The sequence below is a fragment of the Equus asinus genome, chromosome 2 (assembly GCF_041296235.1).
Source record: "Equus asinus isolate D_3611 breed Donkey chromosome 2, EquAss-T2T_v2, whole genome shotgun sequence".
Classification (NCBI taxonomy): domain Eukaryota; kingdom Metazoa; phylum Chordata; class Mammalia; order Perissodactyla; family Equidae; genus Equus; species Equus asinus.
The window spans coordinates 62,783,522-62,805,554 of NC_091791.1; the positions used below are offsets into that span (position 1 = coordinate 62,783,522).

At 34.4% G+C, this 22,033-nt stretch overlaps 1 protein-coding gene across 2 annotated transcripts in view; it reads left to right on the forward strand.

The window, feature by feature from the left end:
* Positions 1 to 22,033, forward strand: part of ADK (adenosine kinase) — a 528,114-nt gene that overhangs the window by 353,456 nt on the left and 152,625 nt on the right. For both annotated transcript variants that reach the window (XM_014860631.3, XM_014860632.3), the window contains exon 7: positions 21,360 to 21,530. In XM_014860631.3, coding sequence (XP_014716117.1) covers positions 21,360 to 21,530 — 171 coding nt within the window. The remainder of the gene's footprint in view (positions 1 to 21,359; positions 21,531 to 22,033) is intronic.

Genomic DNA, 22,033 nt, shown 5'->3' on the forward strand with positions numbered 1-22,033 from the left:
TGTTTGTTACTCCTTGAGCATATATAATTCTGCCTAAAGACAAGAGAAATGACTTTTTTAATATTATCGCGTAGTTCATTCATCAAGTTTGCCTCTGGAAAACACAATTTTGGTTTTTTGTTTGTTTTTTGTTTGTTTTGTTGCTCAGGAAAATTTGCCCTGAGCTAACATCCATGCCAGTCTTCTTCTGCTTTTCAGTATGTGGGCCACTAGCACAGCTTGGCCACTAACAGAAAGTATATTGGAGAAGTGGTAACTAGATTAGCAGAGTAAAGAAAGCTGAAGCATAAATGCCTACAGACGGAGATTCCAACAAGAAACATGCTGTTTCATCCAGAGAACCTTGTGAAGTTTACAAAATGATAGTATGTACCAGATATCTAGTGAGGCTGAAAATTAGAGGAGATGATTAAGAGTTGAACTTTCAGATTCCCTTTCATATCCCATATAGCCTGACAAATATCCTTCCCTTATCTCTGCAGGATAATGGAGAGAAGGTAGGTTAGGAAAAAATTGGAAAAGCTTCAGACTCAGGAGTCCAAGCATAATGGAGGACAGACTTCAGGATGAAGTGCTGGACTGAAAACAGGCCAAGATGGTTATGTGAAAATCTATAAACTAAACAGTCAGACCCTCAGATCCTTTCCCTGGCTAGCACTTGGACTTAAATTCACTCAAGCAGAAAATTGGAGGATCCAATCTCCTCTGGAGAAATGAAATAGCCCTAGACAAGACATAGAAATTACCACTCCTATAAAAAAGCTTTTACTCAAATATTCTAAGAAGGTCAAAAAGTATCATCTTGTACATTGTCTAATCACATACTTAGCACATCACTCCTAAATATAAATGGACGACCAGCTTTACCAGACATTTGAGAAGAGTCTGACAAAAAGTGAAAATACTAGTATATATTATATATACTAGGGATACAATATCTCTGGTACCTTCTAGACAGAAAGAGAGAATGTTAAAAGACAAAACCCTGTATTTTCAACTGCAATTTTCTTCTGTATAATTGTGGCTGTTGGTAAATCCCTGGCAATATTTTGTGGGTTAACATAGTTGTACACCATCATTAATTACATATGTACCATATGTTTACCCAATTCAAAGTTAGTATATAAGTATCCTTATAGAAACACATTGATAAAATCAATATTGCAATGAATGCATAAAGAAGTTTTTATTTCCTCATTTTTATCTAATTTGAAAACCTTTTCCAAAACATTTTAAAAAGTGCTTATTTCCTTCTTTATTGAAATATTTTTGAAATTCAGATGCCGTGGATTTAAAAGGAAGAAATAAAGAGAAGGAATTTTTAAGTATTTAGATTATGATTGGCAAAAGGATTCATTTCCAGAACTATTGGTTAAATGTTCTAATGCTTTCAAAAATATGGATTCCAATATTGCTATATTAATATAAAACTGATGTGGGCTATTTGTGATTCAACAAACTTATAATAACTTATAATAACTCAAATCACTTACATGATTTCAAAGAATCTCTTAAAAGAACATTTCAAATCTGATTATTCCTACTTACTCAAGACTAGGCCACTGGGGCTGGCCCACAATTTTGTTTTTAAATTAAAAAAAAAAAAGGTTTTTGTGTGTTTATTGAAGAAGATTGTATTTTTTTTAAGTGGTTATGTTTATACTTACACATTTTCTAATGTTCTTTTCTAAGGCCTTTGTTATTTTATTTAACCTTTTGCTATCTGGTTTATCTGTTTGATTGGTATCCTTTAATTCTCATCTCTTGCCTGTATAAGAGGCTTTGGGTTTCTTCTATTTCCTTCTATCTTTCTCTCTCTCTCTTCCTCTTTTTCAGTTACATCATTTCTACTTTGTCCCAACATATAAAATTGGTACATTACTCTTTTACCCTTGGATCTTTTTACTTTAGTCATAGATGTACGTGAATATATTTTTAAATGTTCACCATCATTTAAAACCTCCTGGGGCAGGCCCGGTGGCATAGTGGGTACAGAATTCCCTAAATTCTGTGTTGAAAACTGTTTTTTATAGTCTTGATATTTAATGGACAGCTTGGCTAGATATAAAAATCCTCAGTTTACTCTTTCTTTTTATTGCGTTTTTGAAAATTTGTGGTTCCATTGTTGCCATGCTTTGTATGTTGGTTTTGAAAAGTTTGATACCAGTCTAATTATTTTGCCTTTGCAAGTTATTTGACTGTTGTACTTGGAAGTCTGGAGGATTATCTTTATTTCTTATAATCTAGTAGTTTTACTCTGATATATCTCCTGATTTGTCTGATATATATTCATTGTGGATTAATTTCCTCAGGTATCCAGCAGGCACTCTCAATGTCTTGATTCACGTCTTTCTTATTTTTTAAAAGGTTCCTGGGATTTTAGTTTTGAATATTAATTCTGTTTCTTTATATTATTTTTTTAGGGACTTAACAATATGAATGTTATTCCAACTTTCCCTGTCTTCTATTTCCGCTATTTTTCTCTGACTCATTTTACTTCCTTATTATTTCTTTTTCATTCTCTTTTAATTTCCTGCGTTTCTTCATTGTCTGTTATTACATTTTCATTTGAGTTTATTTCCGTGGGCACGTTGTAATTTATTCTTCATTTCTGAGATGATTTTATCTTAGGTTCATTTTTATTTCCTCAGTTTGGTCAACTCTCTTCTTGCTGTTTTGTTTTTTCTATCCTTAGTTTTTAAATTTCAGATTGATGGTGAGTTTTCATATCTTCAAGTGCTTCTTTTAGTATATTTAATTCCATTTGCAGTGCTGTCTTGCTATTTTCTTTTGCTTCATGTTTGGCTTTCCTTGTGGAATTTTCCTCAAGTGATATGTATTGATTTTCATTTTTGTTATTCTTTCTCTTGTTCATTGTACGTGTGCATGGATGTGTGGATATGTGTGTGGTATTATGGTGCTTTAAATGATTCCTAGTAAACAGTGCCCTCTTCTGTCAGTGTATCAAAGTGCAGATTCTTTAGTGGATTTGTTTGGGGGGTGGGGGTTGGGGATAGGAGTTGTTTTCAGGGGATTTTCTTTTTCAGGGAAGGGTTAGGGATTGTGAGTTCTCCAACTTTGTGCTCTCTCAAAGCTCTAAATTTTCCCCCTTTTGATTCTTTTCCTCTTTGTGACTCAATTGCCAAAGGGGCTTCTTTTTGCCTTTTTTCTCCCTTAGGAATTATGCATTTCAAAGAGTGCCTTTTCAAATTTGTGTACTTTTAAATTCCTTCTCTAATCTGCCTGAATACCTATTTAATATTTTCATTTTTAGGATGGATATCATCTTTCTGACAGTGGTTTTAGATTGCCCTTAAGCTCAGTTACCAGCTTCCTTCTCTTTACCCAACAGTTTTTCTCAAACTACCTTTGCTCTCCACAAGACCTCACAGTGGAGTGGGGGTGGGGCATGAATGTAAGAGATCTTGCAATGGAATTTGGTGATTTTTCTTATTTTATACTTGTAGTTCTTTTGAAGTTTAGGCATTCTTTTTGTTTTCAACTTATGCTGAGGACATGGTGTTTTCATAGATTTATTTTTCCATCCTAGTTCTGTATTGTCTTGGAGGGAGACAGAACTTAGGTGGCAACCATTGTTTCAGCTACGTGGTATTCTTCAAATTAATTTGTTTTAACTTTAGACACCATCTCTTCTTGACTCTAAATAGACTCTTTTGTTTAAAGACTATAAAAAACAGTTTTCAACACAGAATTTAGGGAATTCTGTACCCACTGTGCCACCGGGCCTGCCCCAGGAGGTTTTAAATGATGGTGAACATTTAAAAATATATTCACGTACATCTATGACTAAAGTAAAAAGATCCAAGGGTAAAAGAGTAATGTACCAATTTTATATGTTGGGACAAAGTAGAAATGATGTAACTGAAAAAGAGGAAGAGAGAGAGAGAAAGACAGAAGGAAATAGAAGAAACCCAAAGCCTCTTATACAGGCAAGAGATGAGAATTAAAGGATACCAATCAAACAGATAAACCAGATAGCAAAAGGTTAAATAAAATAACAAAGGCCTTAGAAAAGAACATTAGAAAATGTGTAAGTATAAACATAACCACTTAAAAAAAATACAATCTTCTTCAATAAACACACAAAAACCTTTTTTTTGTTGTTTTAATTTAAAAACAGTTGTGGGCCTGGCCTAGTGGTTAAGTTTGGCGCACTCCACTTCAGTGGCCTGGGTTTGGTTCCCGAACACAGACGTATGCTGCTCTGACATTTGGTCGTTTCGGCAAATTAGACATAATATTGTGTCTCAGGTTTAAAAAAGAAAAAAAACCTGTGCATTCCATTAAAAAATATTTAAAATGTTTTTCTCACTATATGTCAGGCATGGTTCTAGGTATGCAATAAGGACCAAAACAGATGTTCTTGCCTTAATACATATTATATTCCAGCAGTAGAGAGAAAGAATAAAATAAGTAAGTGAATGTATAATATAATGCTAAGTAGTGATGAATGCTATATTTAAAAATAAATTTAAAAGCAGGAGGTTCAAGTACTACCTACAATAGTTGATGAACACCTTTTGGGGCGGTGTTATTTGAACAAATTGTGTTATAGAACAGTAATGTACGTCTCCTTACATTAGCATTTACCTTATGTAAATCATAGAGCTTTTACCACTGATCAGATTTTCATGATAAATAAATTAATTCTAAAATCTCTATAATAGAGTGGGTGGCATGGTATTATGGAACATGTACCAAATGAGAAATATATTCATGAATGTACTTAGAGAAAGTACAACCTCGCAACTTCAAATTGTCTGCTATTCAACTGCTTTCTCACCCTACTTTAGGGAATTGATATTGATAGAGGATTATTTGAGGAAAATAGAGTCTATCCTTTTTTCTAAAAAGTCCACGTTGTACGCTTGGATCATCAGAAAGCTATTTACTGGGTCTTTACTCCCACCTGCATTGCTTTTACTGAGGTGTTTTGATGTGAAGGCCTTCATCTTTCATGGAAGAATGCTACAATAAATAGACTGAACCTGCTATTGAGAAGTTGTTGAGGACAGCATAGTCTTCTGTATTAATCAGTGTTTAATATGTTAAGTACCATATGAGAAGTATATTTTAGAACCAAATGTTTCTCATACAAGATTGGTATTTTTCATCTCCTCAAGAATGAATGCTAGGTAACTGGATGTCTGACTCTTTGCTTTGACTGTCAAGAAACTTAGAACCAAATTCAGAGCTAGTTCAAGACCCCTATGCCATGTATTTCTTTTTCCTCCAATCTTAACCTATTCTGAGTTTTTTTTAAGTTGCCTCATTAATTGTGGAACATGGCAGGAGTGTGTATAAACAAGTAAGCAGACATGCAAGTCAGTAGACTGCAATTCTAGTACCTCTTCAAATCATTACTTGACCAACTAATGACCTTGGGCAAGTAGACCAACCTCTCTGGGCTTTAATTTCTTCAGTTTATTGAGATCATAATGGTTTATAATATTGTGTAATTGGGGTGTGCATTATTATTTATCATTTTCTGTACAGACTTCATTGTGCTCACCACCAGTAGCCTAATTTTTATCCATCACCATACATATGTGCCCCTTTACCCCTTTCACCCACTTCCAAGCTCCCTTCCTCCCTGGTAAGCACTAAACTGTTCTATTTGTCTGTGTTTTTTCATCTTCCACATATGAGTGAAATCATGCAGTATTTGTCTTTCTCTGTCTGGCTTATTTTGCTTACCATCATACCCTCAAGGTCCATTCATGTTGTTGCGAATGGGACGATTTTGTCCTTTTTTATGGCTGAGTAGTATTCTGTTGTGTATGTATACTACATAATCTTTATCCATTCATCCATAAAAGGGTACTTGCGTTGCTTCCACATCTTGACTATTGTGAGTAATGCTGCAATGAACATATGGGTACGTGAATATCTTTGTAATGTTGATTTCAAGTTCTTTGGATAAATACTCAGCACTGGGACAGCTGAATCATATGGTATTTCTATTTTTAATTTTTTGAGAAATCTCCATAATAGATCAAATATTTTTAACTGTGAAACCTTTTTTCACAGGACATAACTTGGAAGCCCCATATAATAGCAGAATGGCTGTGTTCAGGCCAATGCTACCGTTGCAGGGAAACTAATTCTAATTTTTATCTAGAAAATATTGGAGGTACCTCTTAGAACAAAGAAACACAACCTTTTTCTACACTACAGAAAAGTTTTGTATTTTGTAGTGGGCCTCCTTTGTACCTCTTCATAAAGATTTTGAGTTTCTGTATAATGGATAGAAGTCTTAAGGATAATGAATGCATATTTCATTATTCTAGATCAGTGGTTTTCATACTTTAACATGCATCAAAATCACCTAGAGGGCATGAAAACACAGTTTGCTGTGTCTTGCCCACGGTTTCTGATTCAGTATGTCTGGGGTGGGACCGAGAATTTGCCTTTTTAGCAAGTTCCAGATGATACTGAAGCTGCTGACTCAGGAATTACATTTCAAGAACTACTGTCCTATATCAGTGTTAAAAGTGTATTTTAGTCACTTTTCTTAATTTAAAAATTATATCAATTTGTGTAACTTAATAACAGCCAGAAGACAATTAATGTCTAAGTAACATATGATATCTGAAAAATGCTAATTAACATACAAGGCTTCCAGTGTCCTGAAGGTTTCATATCTGTTGCCAAGGGCTATCTGTACCTTTTGGACTTCTTGTGCTACTGTTATGAGCAGATAGATACTGATCTGGCAGCAATCAATCAGAGTTTGCTTCGGCAATAAAGAAATTGTTCAAGTCTAAAAGCAATTCTGTCCTTTTGACAGGCTTGCAGCACCTAAGAAGAAAATGTCAGAGTCAGTAAAACTACATTTACTGACAGTTTAGCTCTTTCCTATGTCACAGAAAATGGTTTGAAATTTGACTTTATCAAAAACAGAAACATTGACCACTTAGAATGATAAAACAATAGCTTTCAGCTTAGTCATTTTCCATTTATAAAATGATACTTTCATGAAAATAAACAATGCAAACTTCAGAGAGCCAAAATGATTACTCAGAAAAATAGTTGCATTTTGCCATTCTTGAACTCAGATTTAAAACAACTGTGTCCAGTAGTAATGGAGAGAAATCACTATTTTTCATTCTGTAAAGTAGCTACTTAAGATCACTTCAAGATAAAATATGGCCAAAAAGAGCAACCATCTCAGTGTAGGTTCTTAAAGATCATTTGTGTTCTCTATTACTTCTCTTTCAGACCCTGATCTATGTGTTTCATAAACTTTTTCATCTTAGATAGAATTTTGTGTTTTAAAATTTTTCACTAGGGGCTGGCTCCGTGGCCCAGTGGTTAAGTTCGCGCTCTCTGCTGCAGGTGGCCCAGGGTTTCGTTGGTTCGAATCCTGGGTGCGGACATGGCACTGCTCATCAAACCACGCTGAGGCAGCGTCCCGTATGCCACAACTAGAAGGACCCACAACAAAGAATATACAGCTATGTACCAGGGGGCTTTGGGGAGAAAAAGGAAAAATTAAAATCTTTAAAAAGTAAAAATTTAAAAAAAAATAAAATTTTTCACTAAAACCTCAATTAGTTATATGAATCAGAAGTTATAATTCATTGCATTTCTGCCTCACTAAGATTTGTCAATTTCTGGATAAAAGCGACTACTTCCTCAGAAATCCCTTCAGATCTTTTTTAAAGTGCACTTTTGAGATTTACACGTTCTTATGTTATTTATTGCTTCTAAAAATAATATGCAAAAAACATCACTTATGAAAACAAGCTAAATGTCCATAACCAGATAGATAAACACATTGCAATATATCCATGCAATGGAATATTATTCAGCCGTAAGAAAAAATAAATATACTACAACATATATGAACTTCAAAAACATTATGCTGAGTGAAAGAGGCCAGACATAAAAGATCACATGATGTATGAGTCCCTTTATTTGAAATATCCAGAACAGGTAAATCTATGAAAACAGAAAACAGATTGGTGGTTACCAGGAGCTAGGGGCAATGTGGAATAACTTCTTAATGGGTATGGAGTTTGTTTTTGGGGAAGATGTAAACTTTTTGGTACTGGATTGAGCTAATGGTTGCACAACATTGTGAATGTACTAAGTGATATTGAATTGTTCACCTTTAAATGGTTAATTTTATGTTATGTGAATTTTACCTTGATTAAAAAATATCAATTAATTTAAAACCTAACTAAATTGTAGAATTTTTGAGATGGAAGATCCTCTCAAGATCATCCATTCAATCTCCTGTTTTTCACAAATGAATACACAGAAGCTCGGGGCTGGCCTGGTGACACAACAGTTAAGTGTACATGTTCTGCTTCAGTGGCCTGGGGATTCACCGGTTCAGATCCCGGGTGCAGACATGGCACCACTTGGCAAGCCATGCTGTGGTAGACATCCCACATATAAAGTAGAGGAAGATGGGCACGGATGTTAGCTCAGGGCAGTCTTCCTCAGCAAAAAGAGGAGGATGGGCAGCACATGTTAGCTGAGGGCTAATCTTCCTCAAAAAAATGAAAAAAAGGCACAGAAGCTCGTCAAGATTAAATATATTGCTCAAATGTTTCAAATTATCTTGTCCAAAACCTAGACCAGAATTTGAATATCTGAATTTCTACTCCAGTCATTTTTTTTAATTTTTATTTATTTATTTACTTTGATGAGGAAGATTGGCCCTCCACTAACATCTGTGCCAATCTTCCTCTCTTTTCTATGTGGGACACCACCACAGCATGGCTTGATGAGCAGTATGTAGGTCCACACCTGGGAACCCCTGGCCACCAAAGCGGAGTGTGCGAACTTAACTACCATGCCACCAAGCCAGCCCCTCCAGTCTTTTTTTTTTTAACTGTCACCTGCTACTTGATTATCTGTTGCTATTTTAGAAATTTTAGGGAGACATACAACTCCAATTGTTACTTTTACATAAAAATTAAGACAAACACTTTCATTTGTGCCACTTATGAAAAATGTGGGAATAGCAAGTGTTTATTTCAATAATTTGCCACAAAGCAGTCCAGAGCTTAAATTAGAAGAAGGTTATTCTCTGCAATACCTTGGCATCAAAGAAGGCATGCTCTATTTTAATTCTCATCCACAAGTGCCTGGTCTGTGAACCGTGATTGTAATTCATTTTTAAAAATTTAAAAAAATCTTAAAAACATTGGTTAGCTTTATTAGCACATTCCACCACTTGACAATTTTTGTCTCTTCCAATAGATACTACTCATGGTATAAAAATTATATAAATAATCCTGTCCTGCATGTGGAAACTAGAGAGTATCTTCAGAGGCATCTGGGAGAAGCATTGAGTTAGCCTAAGGGGTGGAGATGGAGAGCAGCAATAACTTAGAACCCTCTGGAATTTAGGTGTTGCACTCAAGTGTAAGAGACTTGTGGTAACTTAGTGCTAACCTCAGGAAATAGTCAGATGTTCTCATTTCAAGAGAAGATATCAGGAAATGTAATTATATAGTTTCCTTCTCTCTCTAAATCTACTTTAACTTTAAATTTCGTGTTCTTTATTCTTAAGAGGAAGCTAACTCTCATTACCACTGTACATTGGATTTCCTATTAATATTTCTCTCCAACATTCTTTTTATCTAGGTGATTCTTTTCATTTCCACTTAATAGTACATGTTTCCTTCAGTTCAGGGGTCAGCAAAGTATATCCTGTGGGCCAAATTTGGCCCACCACCTGTTCTTATGAATAAAGTTTTATTGGAACACAACCATGCTCATTCTTTTATGTATTGTCTATACCTGCTTTAGTGCTACAACAGCAGAGTTGAGTAGTTACAATAGAGATCATATGGCCCACAAACCTAAAATATTTACTATTGGGCCTTTAGCAGAAAGCATTTTGCCAACTTATGATCAAGTAGAAGGTGAAGAACAGGTTCTATAAAGTGGATAAACATCACCAGCAAAGGCAGGGATATAGGAAGATGTAGAATTTGTACTTAGGCTAGCTAGAAGCCCCGTGTGATCAGAGTGAGAGTTTCATGAAGATAGGTCATCAGAGAGAGTATAGGAAAGATAGATTACTCTCAGATTTAACGGGTTTTTAATGCCATGTCAGGAACTTGAGATATATTGTATAGGAAACAAGCCATTTAAGGTTTTTGAGCAAAGGAGCTTTGCCAAAACAGGAAACTGTTGCAGTAGTGTTTACACAGTAATGAGGGTTGTATTAATAGGAAATTAATATTAATGTTGTATAAATGGGAAAGATGGCATAGCTGTGAAAGTTACTATAGAATTAAAACTGATGGGACATAGACATTGGATTTGGGGGCAAAGACAATTCTTAAATTCAAACGTCATTGAACATTAATATGAAAAATTATTTACACATATTTGAGAGGTGAAGAACTAATTTTTATAATGGAGAGGGATTATAACACTATAAAGGACAGGAAACAAAGTAGATTAAGTATCAGCATTACTAAAATTGTTAGGGGATCCCAGCCACAGGCAATTTTTCATTGGCTATATTTTACCTTCAGGGCACCCTGCTGCCATCTTTTTATAAAATCCTCTCACCTCTGCTTTCTGGAATGCTACCCTTATACTCAGATTTACTTCTGCTACCTTGTGCAGAGTAAATCAACTTCCATTTTCTAAATACTCTGAATTATGTTCAAGAAGGGCTTTAGCTCTCTCAAATAAAAATGCTTGTCAAGGTATTTTCTTCAACTAGAGCCACAGTTTCCCAACTGTGTACTAAGACATCCCAGGTTGCTGCAGGAAACTCATAAGAGTGCTCTAGGTTGTTTTATCTCAGAGTAATACACGGTTTCAACATTAGATTGCGATACATTCCTTCGGGTTACAAAAATTTTTTGTCTTATGAGAATTTTCAAGATCTACTCTCCTAGCTACTTTCAGATATGCAATACAGTATTATTAACTGTAGTCACCATGCTTTACATTAATTCCCATGACTTATTCATTTTATAAAAGGAAATTTGTACCTTTTGTCTTCCTTCACCCATTTCGCCTACCCCACACCCTTGTCTCAGACAGCCACAGATTCTCCATATCTATGAGCTCAGTTTTGTGTTTTGTTTTTTGTTTTGAGATTCCATATATAAGTGAGATCATACAGTATTTGTCTTGTTCTATCTGACATATTTCACTTAGCATAATGCCCTGAAGATCCATCCATGTTGTTGCAAATGGCAGGATTTCCTTCTTTTTTATGGCTGCTGATATTCCGTTGTATATACATACCACATTTTCTTTATACATTCATCCATCGATGGACACTTAGGTTGTTTCCATATCTTGGCTACTGTAAATAATGTTGCAGTGAACATGGGGGTGCAGGTATCTTTTCGAGTCAGTGTTTTTGTTTCCTTGGGATAAATACCCAGAAGTGGAATTGCTGGATCATTATTGTAGTTCTGTTTTTAATTTTTGAGGAAGCCCCATATTATATTCCATAGTGGCTGCACCAATTTACATTCCCACCAACAGTGCACAAGGGTTCTCTTTTCTCCATGTCCTTACTTATTTCTTGTTAGCACTTTATTTCTTGTCTTTTTGTTAATAGCCATTCTAATAGGTGTGAGATGATACCTCATTGTGGTTTTGGTTTGCTTTTGAGCACCTTTTCGTCTACCTGTTGGCCATTTGTATGTCTTCCTTGGAAAAATGTCTTTTTAGATCCTCTGCCCAATTTTTAATCAGATTGTTTGATTTTTATGTGATTGAGTCATATGAGTTCTTTATATATTTTGGATATTAACCTCCTATCGGATATATGATCTGCAAATATTTTCTCCCATTCTGTAGGTTGCCATTTCATTTTGTTGGTGGTTTCTTTTGCTGTACAGAAGTTCTTTAGTTTGATATAGTCTCACTTGTTTATTTTTGCTTTGGGTGTCAAATCCAAAAAAAATCATTGCCAAGACCAACGTCACTCCACCTATCTTTTCTTCTAGGAGTTTTATGGTTTCAGGTCTTATGTTCAAGTCTTTAATCCATTTTGAGTCAGTTTTTGTGTATGGTACATGTAAGATAGTGGTCCCGTTTCATTCTTTTGCATGTGGCTGTCTAGTTTTCCTACAGTATTTATTGAAGAGACTTTCCTTTCCCCATTGTATTTTCTTGGCTCCTTTGTCGGAAATTAATTGACCATATATGTGTGGATTTAGTTCTAGGCTCTTTATTCTGTTCCATTGATCTCTGTGTCTGTTTTTATGCCAATACCATACTGTTTTGATTACTATAGCTTTGTAATATAGGTTGAAATCCGGGAGCACAATGCCTCCAGCTTCATTCTTTCTCAGACTTGCTTTGGCTATTTGGGGTCTTTGCGGTTCTAAATTTTGAGGTATCTTTAAAATATCTGTACATTGTACTTTGTACTGCAGCAAACATAAAAATAGAAAGTACTCTTGCCCTTAAGTTTACAGTGAAGTTAGGGAGATAAGACAAATGCAAGTTGCTTTTATTATTAAGTAAAATAAAATAAATACCCTTGGTTATTTATTTTGTAATACTACCTACTATGGAAGTTCAAAGAAGAATGAGAACTTCTCATTGGTGGGAATGCAGTAATACTCTGTGGGATGGAAGTTAGATTTCAAATGGGCCTTGATGGATGAATAAAATTCCAACAGGTAGAGGGAGGGGATATTTCAGATAGAAGAAACAACATAAAGAGTCACAAGATTTATTTTGGGAGAAGTAAAGCATTCTGTATGATTGAAGCAAGGACATATGTTGTGAAGTAATACAGATTACAGCTGGTTTACTATGTAAGTTGGAGTACTTCTGTGGAAAGCTTTGAATGCTGGGGTGTGAGGCATTTGGATTTAATTTACTAGGAAAAGAAGAGTGATCAGAGTGATTAATCTGTCAGCAAGATACAGGATGATTAAATCAAAGAGAGAGAGGAGGCAGGAAGAGCTTTTGGAAAAGGAATGATGGATTTTGTTTTATATTTTTGTTTTTCAAAGGAAATACCAAACTGTATATTTTTTTTTAAAGATTTTATTTTTTTCCTTTTTTTCCCCAAAGCCCCCCAGTACACAGTTGTGTATTCTTCGTTGTGGGTTCTTCTAGTTGTGGCATGTGGGACGCTGCCTCAGCGTGGTCTGATGAGCAGTGCCATGTCCGCGCCCAGAATTCGAACTAACGAAACACTGGGCCGCCTGCAGCGAAGCGCTCGAACTTAACCACTCGGCCACGGGGCCAGCCCCCTAAACTGTATATTGACATTAAAGAGTGTACTTTGGTTCAGAATTGTAACTAACAGCTATAACATAGAATTCACCATTCATGGAAAAACAAAACAAAACTCCCTAATGCTCTTGATATTACTACAGAAATAATATTTATAAAATATAAATATGTATGGAGTGTGTGCAACTTGCCAGGCGTGTATTAAGCACTCATTTAATTTTCACAATGACCTTGATAGGTATAGGTGTTACTCCCATTTTTCAGGTGAAAACAGTGAGGTCTGGGAAGTTAAATTGCCCAAAATCACGCAGTTAATAAGTAGTCAGATTGGCAAAATTGTTAAAAATAAGTATACTAGTTTGTTTAAATTCTATAGTGCAGAGAATTGAGTTAAAATCAGACCCTGTCAAATTATTATCATTTGGCTTAGGCATGGCTCCTCTCTTATTATTTTGTTTTTCATATCATTCCTGATCCCTAATTCCGTTCCTCACCCCACCGTGGATACTCTAATGTGTTTGATGTGTCCTGTCTCCTTGAAAAATGTATCATGTTGTTTTAGATGTGTGCATGTGTGTTGATATTATGTACAGTAGATAAAAGTATGTAGATACTTGTATATAGCTTATTCAATCTGATATATATATTTCTAATCTATTGTTTTTAATCTCTATATAATGATGTGCATTCACCACATTTTCCTTATCTTTTCCCATAGAAGTGGACTTCCAGGATGCCTCACACTCCCTTTTACTTTTCAGCAAAGTTGTGATAAATATCCTCTTACGTGTCCCCCTAAAACCGTCTTCTTTCCCCTATTTCTTGCTGCCTCCTATTACATGCTTTTTGAGAGGGTTATTTGGGATGGAAGAAAAGCTGACTTCTGCATTCATGGTATAGTTTGTAGGTATTTTAATCCTTAAAGAGGTTAAAATATATGTGGAGTGAGTGATTTCATTGATGCTTCCAAAAGAGCCACACAGGCAGGAAGTTCTAGGTGAATTATTCTATTCCATTGATGCATTACATTCAGTCAGTGGAGATATAATCAATGCAGCATTTGCTAGTGTATTTGTTCTGACTTTTTTATTTTAGTAATTCTATTGCTATCATTGGTATGAAGTAGTGCATATCACAACATTGTAATTGTAAATGATTTGTACGTTATCTTAATGGTTGTCAAAAGTCAGTTATTTTCCTTACAAGCAAATGAGAACTATGCTTTGTCAGAGTTCATATTTGATCCTCCCTCTCTTACAAGGAAATAGATTTTGTACTTTCTGGGAGATTCATATAAGATGGAGGACCCATTAAGAGTGAGAAAACATGCTATATGGTTGTTGTATTTGTTATTTTTGGCTTACTAATTCATTCATTCTCTCAACCCTGTTCTCTGACTAGTGTTACTATGGCATCTTCATTATGGCATGGAAAACAGACCAATTATGTTCTTTAAAACAACAGTGGTACATCTTAAGATACAGCCTCTGGTACCTTCAACCTCCTTCATCAGTTAGCCTGGGTTTGGTGGGGCTCTCTGGTTGTCCAGATATTTTTCTGTTACCCCACATCCTTCTTTATTTTTCTTTTGCTTGTATGAATAGTGATTTATGCTTATTTAGTTTGTTCCTTTTTCAACTGTCTGTATACTCGAAGAAATAATGTAGACTTACTCCTAGCTGTTTATCTGTTCTTACTCTTGTTTATTGAATTAAGCTTCTCACAGTGTATCTCTTGTTTGTGCATAGATTTACATCAAGTGAACGAAATATTTTTATCTTTTAAGCAGTTTTTATCAGAAGAGTAATTGAACCACATCAGCAAAATTTGAAAAATGAGAAAATAGTAAAATTATCTATAATTTTTCTACTCAAATCTAACCATTTTTATTTTAGGAGTATTTTCTTCTAGTTTTTTTTCTATTAATTTAATCTAATTTGTAACCATATTTTGTACACATTATTTGTATGTCTTATGCTTCATTTAACATTTATGTAGCATAAACGTTTTCCACTTTTGCTACTAGTTTTCATAATCATTTTAATAACTTCAAAGTATTCTCTAGAGCAGCAATGTCCAATGAAAATGCAGTACAAACTACATATGCAATTCAAAACTTTCTAGTAACAACATAAAAAAAGTAAAAAGAAATAGGTAAAATTAATGTTAATATATTTTATTTGATTCACTATATCTAAAATATTTCTCATTTCAACATGTAATCATATAAACTTATTAATTACATTTTTAAGATTTTTGTTTCATACTAAGTCTTTGAAATTGGTATCTATTTTACATTTATAACACCATTCATTCACTAAATTTTCCATGATCAAAATGAAATGTAGTCCTACCAAAACAATAAAACTGTGTTTAGCAGAAAAATATTTTGGACTGCTTCCATTGTTAACTTTAAATAAACTAAATTAAAATTTTAGTTCCACAGTTACACTAGCCACATTGCGTGAGCTCATTAGCTACGTGTGGCTTCTTACATTTAAATTAAAATTAAGTAAAATTTGAAATTTAGGTCTTCAGTTGCACTAGCCACATTTTAAATGATCAATAGCCAGTTTTAGAGTGAGTATATATGCCAGTCCTTACCTGACTATTTATTCCTCTGTCATTGAATGTTTACACTGTTGCCAGGTTTTCAATAAAATAAATAGTATACTGGTATGCTTGTGAATGTATATTTTCCCATATTTTGGGTTATTTCCTTAAAGTAGACTCTCAATAGTACAATTATTGGGTCAAAGAGTATGAATTTGTTTATGGTTCCTTATGTGTATTTTCTGTCAGTTGCATTCCCATCAGCAATATTGATATATTAATTTCACCTACCTTTCGTCATCATTTAGTAGTACCATGTTTCTTTACTTGCTAGAGAGGAATACTTGTCTATATATTTATTTACTAGTGTAGTTCTCTTTTAATGGAATGCTTCATTACGTTCTTCGCTTATTTAGCAATTGGTGTCCTGATGTTTGTTTAATTTTTAATCTATTTTTTAAGTTCTTTATAGACTAAAGATATTAACACTTTGTCATATTTACTGTAGGCATTTTTCCTGGTTTTTTGTTTGTTTCTCTTCCCTCCCTCCCCCCCCCCCCCCCCCGCCTCCAGCCCCAGGTTTGGAAGAAAACCAACTGAAGGTTTTGATTTTTCTATAGCAAATCTTTAGATAATCTTTCTCTCTCCAGTCTTGAAAGCCTTTCCCATTCCAGAAGTTCTCTTTTATTAGAGATTGTCCATGCTTTTAAGAAAAGAAAGTCAAGCTCTTTAAATAACTTGTAATTTATGTGGTTCTGTATTTTCGAGAAAACAAACTAAATGACAAGTTCTTAACCTTCAGTCAAATCCAGTGCTTACCCGTTATTTATAAATGAGCCTCAAGGGGTTACTGACCCACCCCTACCGCCACTGCATATAAAATTTTATGCATATGTGTATCTAGATAGAGGCAAATAGGTTAAAATCCACTCTCTGAATGTTTCAAAACAATATCCATTTCTGCCCTATTACATTCTGATCAGAGTATTTTTCTAAACAAAAGGCCTTTTTTTTTTTTCTATCTCACTGTTTATTCACAGTTGTTAATTATAAGGCATGGTTGCTCTACATAGCTTTATTTCCTTTTGGATCAAGACTCTTATACTTCCAAGAGTTATGAATCCCTAAAATTTACATAGGTGTTTATGTACGCATACACACGTGCGCACACACACATCTATTCCTCAGATAATTGTTGATGGAAATAATAAAAAGAGTTTGTGCTCTTAGGTAGGGAGGATTAAAAAGAACTCCAAGTGATTGCCCTGAATTAAGGTAAATACTGGTAAAGAGTAGTTCCTTTCCTTTTCTTTTAGTATGTTTAACAGTTTAATTTCCCTCATTCCCCTCTGAGAAGTCCTTAGAGTAGTTGGATGACAAATCTAGTATTTGAGATTTCCAAGCATTATGTCTGGCTCTGCTAAAATGGTTCTTTGGCTTTACCTTAGTCTTTCACTATCCCTCCTACTCCTGCATTTTTGTTTTTCATTTTAATGAGTAAAATTGTCTTGCTTACTCTCAGTTCTGGTTAATATTATCCAACCTCCAACACTTAACCTCTTTAGTGTTAGAATCTGCTTTGCTTTTGGTTGCTCTTAGGGACAAATAATAGCAGATTTAACTGTTGTGTAGACTGAAATCCCTAATTTAAAAAGTCACAAGATTTTGTTGATTATATAGAGTATTTTTCTAAACTATGGCCTTGTAAACTATTGGTCTGTTTTCGTTGTAACCTGACACTTGAAAAAAATTTTTATAATGGCACCATTTATATTTTTGGTGATACTACAGTCTGGAACATGTGGCCTAGCAAATATAAATCTAGGAAGAAAAATTATGGTTGGCATCAGTTTTAAGTCTTTGCACTCTGACAGAGCACAAATCCTAAATTGTTTAAATACTAAATATTTACTTAAAGAAAAACAGGAGACCATTCAAAAATGGAATTAATTTAAATTGTGTTTGCCTCATTTAGAAACTGACAGTTTTTTGTATGTTTTTTATAAAATTAACAAAAAGGAGATTAAACTATCCACATTACAATACTCTTGTGTTGGTTTTAAAGTAAAACACACATACAACATACACACATTTGGAATGAGGCCAAATTTAGACTCCAGAGGTGTACTGTTCTGTACCTTAAATTACAATCAGATGTATTTTAGCACAGATCAAATTTTCAGTTAGAAGTTGGTGAGAAGCCTAATTATTTGACCAGGTTGCTATTTATGTAGACCACTCTATGGCTGTCTGTGGTTAATCCACAGCTGGCAGAATGCTAGCTCTGGGAGGTTTTTATTTCATGCTGAAATAGTTTGGGGAGAAATGGGGGTGGGGAGCTTTAAACTCTCCTCATTAAATGAAAGGCTAAAAAGCAAGTACGTACGTATTACTGTGGAGACAAGATGCTATATAATTTAATTCTCCAAGTGATTAATGCTGTAATATTTAATTCTCCAAGTGACAGAAATAGCAAAGGAAGCAGCTTGGATGGTCATGGTTTGCAAGTGATATGATAGTAGGTTAAAAAAGTAAGATGAAAACATTTTTAAAATAATGTTACCTAAGACAAAGACTTGTTACCTTTTAGAATAGTTGAATATTGGTAAAGAATTAAAGGGTTGGGATCTTTAAATGATGAGGACGTATTATGTTATTGTGATAGGAAAACATTTTTATTAGAATTTCATTAGTAGTACTTTAAAGTAATGAGAGAATTACAGTGTAAAATTCTCTCTTAATATCTCAGAATTTTATAAGGGCAATAAACGCTTCAAAGATGGATCTCAATACACACGACTTCTACCACAAAATTAATTTTTTAATATTATTTTAATGTTCAGTTTGAAAGTAATAAAAAAATCTTCTTAAAGCGTGATGAAAGTGGTTAGTTCCTCAGTTTTAAGTGAATATTTCAGTAGGTTTTTTGTAACTGTTAAAAGAAGTTTCTTTTACATTTTCAAGGTTATTTTTTCCATTTATAAGCTAGCTCTTCTCCCCTTCTGGTTCCCATTGTCTTTCTTCTCTGGTTCCTTCCTCTGTCTAATCCTCCCCATCTTTCTGCTTCATTCTTCTGTTTCTCTACCAGATCCTTTTCAATGAAGAGCAAAAATGCTCCAACTTTCCCTGTTCTTAAAAACCACTCTCCCATTCCTCTTCCCCCACTAAAAGTATCTTTCTGCTTTTTTCTTGTCTATTATCTACTCAAACAAGGGGCATTATCTCTGGAGTCATTTGAATCCAAGTTCCATCACATATAAGCTGTATGACCTGTACATTTCTAAACTTTCCCATCTTGCCTTCTTTATTCATAAAAGGAGAATAATAACAGTTATCTACCTCATGGGTTTGGTATAAGGAAAAAATGATAATTGAGTTAATATACATAAAGCTTTTAGTATAGTACTTGGAACACAAGAATTGCTCAGTAAATTTCAGGTGATTCTTTTGTTTACTGATAAAGTTTTCAAAACAATTTATAATCCTCACCCTTACTTTCTCACCATTCTTTCTTTAAAACTATTTTTACCTTCATACCATAAGTACTTTCTCCTCATCATCAAATCCTGTGGCTTTTGCTCAATTCTTTGTTTCTCTACCAATTGATAGCTATAGGTACCTTTAAGTATCTTCTTGAAATTTCCCCTGTTTGATTTCTCTGTTGTCACTTCTACTGTTCTCATTTGCCTTCCTCTTATTCTCTCCTTTACTTTTTTCCTTTCCTCTGCCCTCTCATTTTTGTTCTTCTCCATCCTGTCCTTTACCGTCTTCTTTTTCTACGTTCTCTTCCTCAGTAATTACTACCTCCCTTTTACCATCACGTTCTTCCATGGCTTTTCTTGTGAGTCCAACTTTCTGATATCTATTTTGGAAGTCCCTTAACACCTCAAATGTAGTCTGACTGTAACTAAATATTCTCTCTTTACATCTAAGCCAGGTCTTATTCTCAATTTTTCTGATTCTATTAAAGTGGAACCATATTCAAAATTGCAGTCATCTTTTTTTTTTTTTTTTTTGGTGATGAAGATTCACCCTAAGCTAACATCCATTGCCAATTCTCCTCTTTTTGTTTGAAGAAGATTGTCCCTGAACTGACGTCTGTGCCAGTCTTCCTCTGTTTTGTATGTGGGGTGCTGCTATAGCATGGCATGCTGAGCAGTGTGTAGGTCCATGCCAGGGATCTGAACCTGCGAACCTCAGGCCGCCAAAGGAGAGCACGCAAACTTAACCACTACGCCACCAGGCTGGCCCCAGAATCTCAGTCATCTTTTGACTCTTTCTCCTTTGTCTTCCACATCTTAAACAGTTACTAAGTCTAGAATGTAATACTCCCAGTATGATTTCCTTGTTCAGAGCCAAATGCAGGCCTTTGTTGACTGTTGCTGAATTGCTACTGTCTAGGTTAACATTCTAACTTTTCTCACAAGCTTGTTATTCCTTTCTTTCAAGAAATCTTCGTTATGCATCATGCATCCCCACCCCACCTAATAGACTCCTAACCTGCCACTTAAGTCCCTTAATGGTCTATAATGCAGCTGGCCTTCCCAAGTTTATCTTCTCTTGCCCTTTGTATATTCCTTCCTTCACTCACTTCTGTACCATTCAAACCCATTTCCTCTTTGAGCATCCATGTCTTTACTTATACTTTCTTTCATCTAGAAAGCATAAATGTATTTTAGAAGACTTTTACTAATGTTTAAGATGTAGATAAATAGCATTTTAAAATATAACTTTCCTGGGGCCAGCCTGGTGGCGCAGCGGTTAAGTTCTCACGTACCACTTCAGAGGCCCAGGGTTTGTGGGTTTGGATCCCAGGTGCGGACCAACACACGGCTTGTCAAGCCATGCTGTGGTAGGCGTCCCATATATAAAATAGAGGAAGATGGGCACGGATGTTAGCTCGTTAGCTCAGAGCCCATCTTCCTCAGCAAAAAGAGGATTGTCAGCAGATTGTAACTCAGAGCTAATATTCCTCAAAAAATATATAAATAAATAATAAAATGTAACTTTCCTAACATGAAGTTTTAATTAAAATATTTTTCTATTTCATTATTGAATTATTTTCTAATTATTTGAAGATTCTATTTCAGAATCTTCCTTAAAAAATCAGTTTAGATGTTTCATAAGGTACCAAGCTCTGATCTTAGTAAACTAATTTCATTTTTAAACTAATTTTATTTTTAATAAATATCACATCACTTACAAAAATGCAAACTGTTTATAAGAAGCTGGAAGGATTCAATCTGCCTTCATTACTGTTTCTCTAATTTTAATGTAATTGCTGTCTTGAGTGAGACCTTTCAAATATTTTTTCTTTTGTAGATTCCCCAAATTCTTTCAGTATTGAGCATACGGATCTACTGTGAAATAAGTAATGTTTTATACTGTGACATAATGTCAAATATCAAGCCTATAGAACTCATATGATAAACTTTTCTCCTAATCAAATGCTATTTTCTACCTTGCGTTTTATAACTATTTTAAAGTTTGTAATATATAGGCTTTTGTATTTTGTATAGATTTCTTTATTCTCACTGAGAGTGACTCTGTAGAGATGGCATTTCTAATTTCCCCTCCTTTTTTTCTTTAACCAGGGTTTTTTTCTTACGGTTTCCCCGGAGTCAGTATTAAAAGTGGCTTGCCATGCTTCTGAAAACAACAGAATTTTCACTTTGAATCTGTCTGCACCATTTATTAGTCAGTTCTTCAAAGAATCATTGATGAAAGTTATGCCTTATGTTGACATACTTTTTGGAAATGAGACGGTAAGTTACTTTTTTTAAAAAACGTACCTGATCTTTTTGGTTTCTGGTTTGTGTATAAGTTTACAGATATATAAGTAAAAAGCAAAATATTTGCATAAATATACTTGAGAATTACACAACAAAACTGCCTCAATTTGAACCACACTAATTCAGTATTTTCAGTATTTCCTTCAGTTTATACTAATTTCTTACATAGTAAAATATTGTTTTTTTAAAGGGTTAGGTTATTGAGGTTTATAATTTATATACAGTAAAATTCACTCTTTTTACTGTACATTTCTATGAGTTTTTGCAAATGCATATCTGACATGTAACCACAGCCACAATCAAGATAAAAAACACTTTCATCACCCCTTTCAGTCAACCCTTCCCCTCATTCAAAGCCCTTGACATCAACTACTTTGTTTTCTAACCAATAAAGTAATATCTTCCTCTGAAATTTTCATGAATTAAGGTAAGGGGCATCTAGTCTAAAATAACTGTTTTATGAAGTTAAGTAGCTC